This window comes from Primulina eburnea, chromosome 3 (assembly GCF_022965805.1).
Source record: "Primulina eburnea isolate SZY01 chromosome 3, ASM2296580v1, whole genome shotgun sequence".
Lineage (NCBI taxonomy): Eukaryota > Viridiplantae > Streptophyta > Magnoliopsida > Lamiales > Gesneriaceae > Primulina > Primulina eburnea.
The window spans coordinates 18,040,369-18,044,489 of record NC_133103.1 but is presented as its reverse complement, the minus strand read 5'-3'; the positions used below and the strand labels follow the sequence as shown (position 1 = coordinate 18,044,489).

Below are 4,121 nucleotides of genomic sequence, written 5' to 3'. Positions count from 1 at the left end.
GTGCTGTTTCCGTTTTTTTTTTATCTGATTCGACATGCTAAATATTGAAATTGTGACAATTCGTTTATATGTATAACCTCGATATTTTTCATGCACGATTGGCCCCCATTTACTGAGTATTTTCCCCCAAAATACTCACCCCTTACCTCCCCTCCCAGATAAGAATGAGAAGCAAATTGAGGATGAGGAGCAAGAATACTTTTGGAGATGGTGAAGAGCAGTCTAATTCGTGACCGATTGATTATTCAGTCTTATGATTTCAGTATTATGTATTTACGCTTCCGCATGTTTCTATTTCTTTCTGAGTTGTAAAGACGTTGAACTTTTGGGAAATTTATGATAATAAACTGGTTTGGTATATGCTGTACTACGAGGCTAGTTGTTTTGCAATTATGTGATTGCGAGATAACGCCGGTGTCAACTAAACCCGGTCTCGGGGCGTGACATTTAAGTGGTATCAGAGCAGCCAGGTTCATAATCCGGTTGGGGAAGGAAAATGTTCAAAAAAATTCTTCGGTGGAATTTTATCAATCGGCGAATGCTATCCCCTCCGAAACGGCCCAACGATCAAGACTCCCGACCCTATCGGGAGCCCCAGCGAAAAATCGCGAAATTCCTTCGTTTAGGCCTCCGAAACCTCGATTTTGCCGTTTTAGGAAAGTTTCGTAACTCCTATAACTTTTCGTAGGAAACTCCGAATTCGATTCCGTCAACTGTTCTGGAATCCTCTCGACATATGCTTCAAATCCATATGTCTATCTCGAAACTTTCCATTTTTGGAAATTTTCGAAAAGTTTCATTTATTTTCCTTTATTTGACTCTATATGACTCTGACATTTTATTCTGGCCTATTTTTGATATTCTGAGCATTTCTCTTTTTTCCAGGAAATGGCTCGCACACGTTTGACTGCCCGTAAGAGTGTAGCTTCGATTACTCATAGAGAGACGTTCCAACTAGACAGTCCCCGACCTCGCCCGCGCGCCCAGTCCCTTATACGTTTAGATGTTTTGGCTCCAGCACGCCACGATAGGACGGTTAGGAGGCTGAGAGCTAGCAATCTGCAGAGGAGGAAGCAAGTGGAGGATCTGACTACCAAGCTATTGGCAGCAGAAAAGAGGATCGACCAGGTATATGAGATGTTCCAACTTGTTAATGAAGATAACGGCGAACTGCGAGAGTCGTTACAACTGACGAGGGGCCAAACCAAACAAGCTATGGATGAATTGGACCGACGTACCGTAGAATTGGCTGAAGCTCGTCACGCACGGGTAAGAGATAAGGAGATAATGGAAGAGTCCTGGAAGGTGGTCATGCAATTGTCAGAAAATAACCAAAGGCTATCAAAGGAGATAGACGAAAGGAAGGCAAGGGAGAAGGCACTCATCCAGAAGGATCAAGCCAACTGCGCGCGTGCAAAGAATGAGTTGAACAATGCGATAGGGAAGATTCTGACTCATAAGGAACAGATTGCTGAATTAGAATCGGAGAATCAAAGTCTGCAGATGCAGCTGGCAGAGTTTTTAGACCCGGAGATGCCGGAGGAGGATTCTGAGGAGGAAGAAGCCCCACCTGACGTAGCTGTGGGGAATGGAGAGATATCAGATTAGAATATTTTAGTGAACCATTTTTAGTTTATTCCCGTTGTCGCCATTTTCCATTCCAATAAATTCCCATTCAGTTGTTTATGTTTATTTGAGAAATCAATAAAAGTTGTTATTTCGATTACTTGTTGGCATCAATTTATTTTCGCACAAATTATTCAATGCATTCTATCAAATTTGTGCAACAAATATCTTAGGAACTTGTACACTTGTAGGAAATGGCCGGAAGACCTCCACGAGCCAATCGCAACCCACGGTACGCCAACAACCACAATGACAATAATGAGAATCCGAATCCTGACGGAAATCCACCGCCACCACCTCCCAGAGTGGGCCTGAGCCAAGCAGATTTGATGGCTATAGCCACCATAGTGGCAACAACTATCCAGGGTTTGGGAAACCCCAATGGTAATCAGCAGCCACAACCACCACCGGCACAGAATGGGATCAAGTATCATTATGAATCCCTTCGTAAGAACCGTTGCCCAGTATTCAAGGGAGACGCCAACCCTGAGAGTAGCCAGAGTTGGTTGAAAAGCGTGGAAACCCAACTGCGACTGCTAGAAATACCTGAGGCACTTAAAGTAGAGGTGATAGTGCCATTCCTGGAGGATAAGGCAAGCAAGTGGTGGGAAACAGTCTCACCTGCCCTGACAGCCGCCGGAGTAATCACCTGGCAACAATTCAGAGATGTCTTTCTCAAACAGTATTTCCCAACAGAAGTCAGACTACAGAAATTGAGCGAGTTTGAGAACTTCTCGCAAACTCCAGACATGTCAGTGGTAGATTACACCTCCCGATTCAATGACCTTGGAACTTATGCCCCGACAATCATGGCAGATGGAGTCCTGAAAATGCACAGATACAAAAAGGGATTGAGCAGCCGTATTCAGTCATCCTTAGTAGTTTATCAACCTACGAGCTTTGCTGATTTAATGGGAGCAGCAATAAGAGCTGAGACAGACATCAAGCGTCGTGAGGACGAGAACAAGAATAAGCGGCACCTTACTGGACAATCATCTCAAGGGAAACAACCATTCAAGAGACCCAATCAGTCCAATGGGTCGTTCAAAGGCGCTTCGTCCCACCCAACCTACCAAGAACTAAAGACGTGTCCCAAATGTAATAACCGTCATTCTGGAGAATGCCATAGACAGACGGGAGCATGTTTCAATTGTGGGAAATTAGGGCATCGAATCGCTGATTGTCCAGAGCCACTGAAGAGGGGTACCAAGCCTAATGCTGACGCTAACCCCAACAAGCCAAGGGAGAATAAGCACAACGCTCGTGTGTTTGCAATAACCCAAGAAGAAGCAGATGATGCAAACGATGTCGTGGCAGGTACTATTTTTGTCAATGAAATGCCAGCTTATGTGTTGTTTGACAGTGGTGCTACTCATTCATTCATATCTAAAAGATTCACTAAGAAACTAGGGCTTACACCTGAGATACTAGTCGAACCATTTAGAGTAGCAACTCCTACTAGTAAGACAATCGAAACACATAGAGTACACCGGCAGTGTAAGATCTGCATCCATGAGCACCTATTCCAAGCAGAATTGATACAACTGAAAATGGTGGAATTCGACGTCATCTTCGGAATGAATTGGTTAGCAAGAAACAATGCGATGGTAGATTGAAAGGGAAAGAGTGTTAGGCTCCGAACCCCGAGCCAAAAAGAGGTCGTGTATCATGGCAAATCCAAAGGACGGAAGTCACTTCTTTGCTGCATCCCAAGAATGGAAAGCCGTGAAATCCGGAGCAGATATCTATCTAGCAATGATTAACGTAGTGAAGGAGGAGATTGAACTTAAACCAGTGGATATCCCTATCGTGCGAGAATTCCCAGACGTCTTTCCGGAAGAACTACCAGGGACAATCCCGGATCGTGAAATTGAGTTCGAAATCAATTTAGTGCTCGGAGCGGCACCCATCTCCAAGGCACCATACCGAATGGCACCAGCTGAACTTAAGGAGCTAAAAGAGCAACTTCAAGAATTGCCAAACAAAAAGCAGATTCGACCAAGTGCGTCTCCATGGGGAGCTCCAGTACTTTTTGTCAAGAAGAAAGATGGGAGCATGAGACAGTGCATTGACTATAGGGAATTGAATAAGATCACTATCAAGAACAAGTACCCTCTTCCAAGGATAGATGACCTGTTTGATCAGCTTAAGGGAGCCACAGTGTTTTCCAAATTGGATTTGAGAACGGGCTACCACCAATTGAAGGTCAGAGCTGAAGACATCCCAAAGACGGCCTTTCGGACAAGGTATGGACACTACGAATTCACGGTGATGCCTTTTGGTCTGACAAACGCACCAGCAGCCTTTATGGACCTAATGAACAGAGTATTCAAGCCGTTTCTGGATCGGTTCATAGTGGTATTCATTGATGACATCCTTGTCTACTCTCCTAGCAAGGAAGATCACGAAGAGCATCTCCGCCTCACTCTACAAACCTTAAGGGAGAAAGAACTCTATGCCAAGTTCAAGAAATGCGAATTCTGGCTAAACAGTGT

At 44.5% G+C, this 4,121-nt stretch overlaps 1 protein-coding gene across 1 annotated transcript; it reads left to right on the top strand.

The window, feature by feature from the left end:
* Nucleotides 1-1,820: 1,820 nt before the first annotated feature.
* Nucleotides 1,821-3,242, top strand: LOC140826959 (uncharacterized). The gene has a single exon (XM_073189523.1). It carries the CDS (start codon nucleotides 1,821-1,823, stop codon nucleotides 3,240-3,242), a length of 1,422 nt encoding a protein of 473 aa, XP_073045624.1.
* The last annotated feature ends 879 nt before the right edge of the window (nucleotides 3,243-4,121 follow it).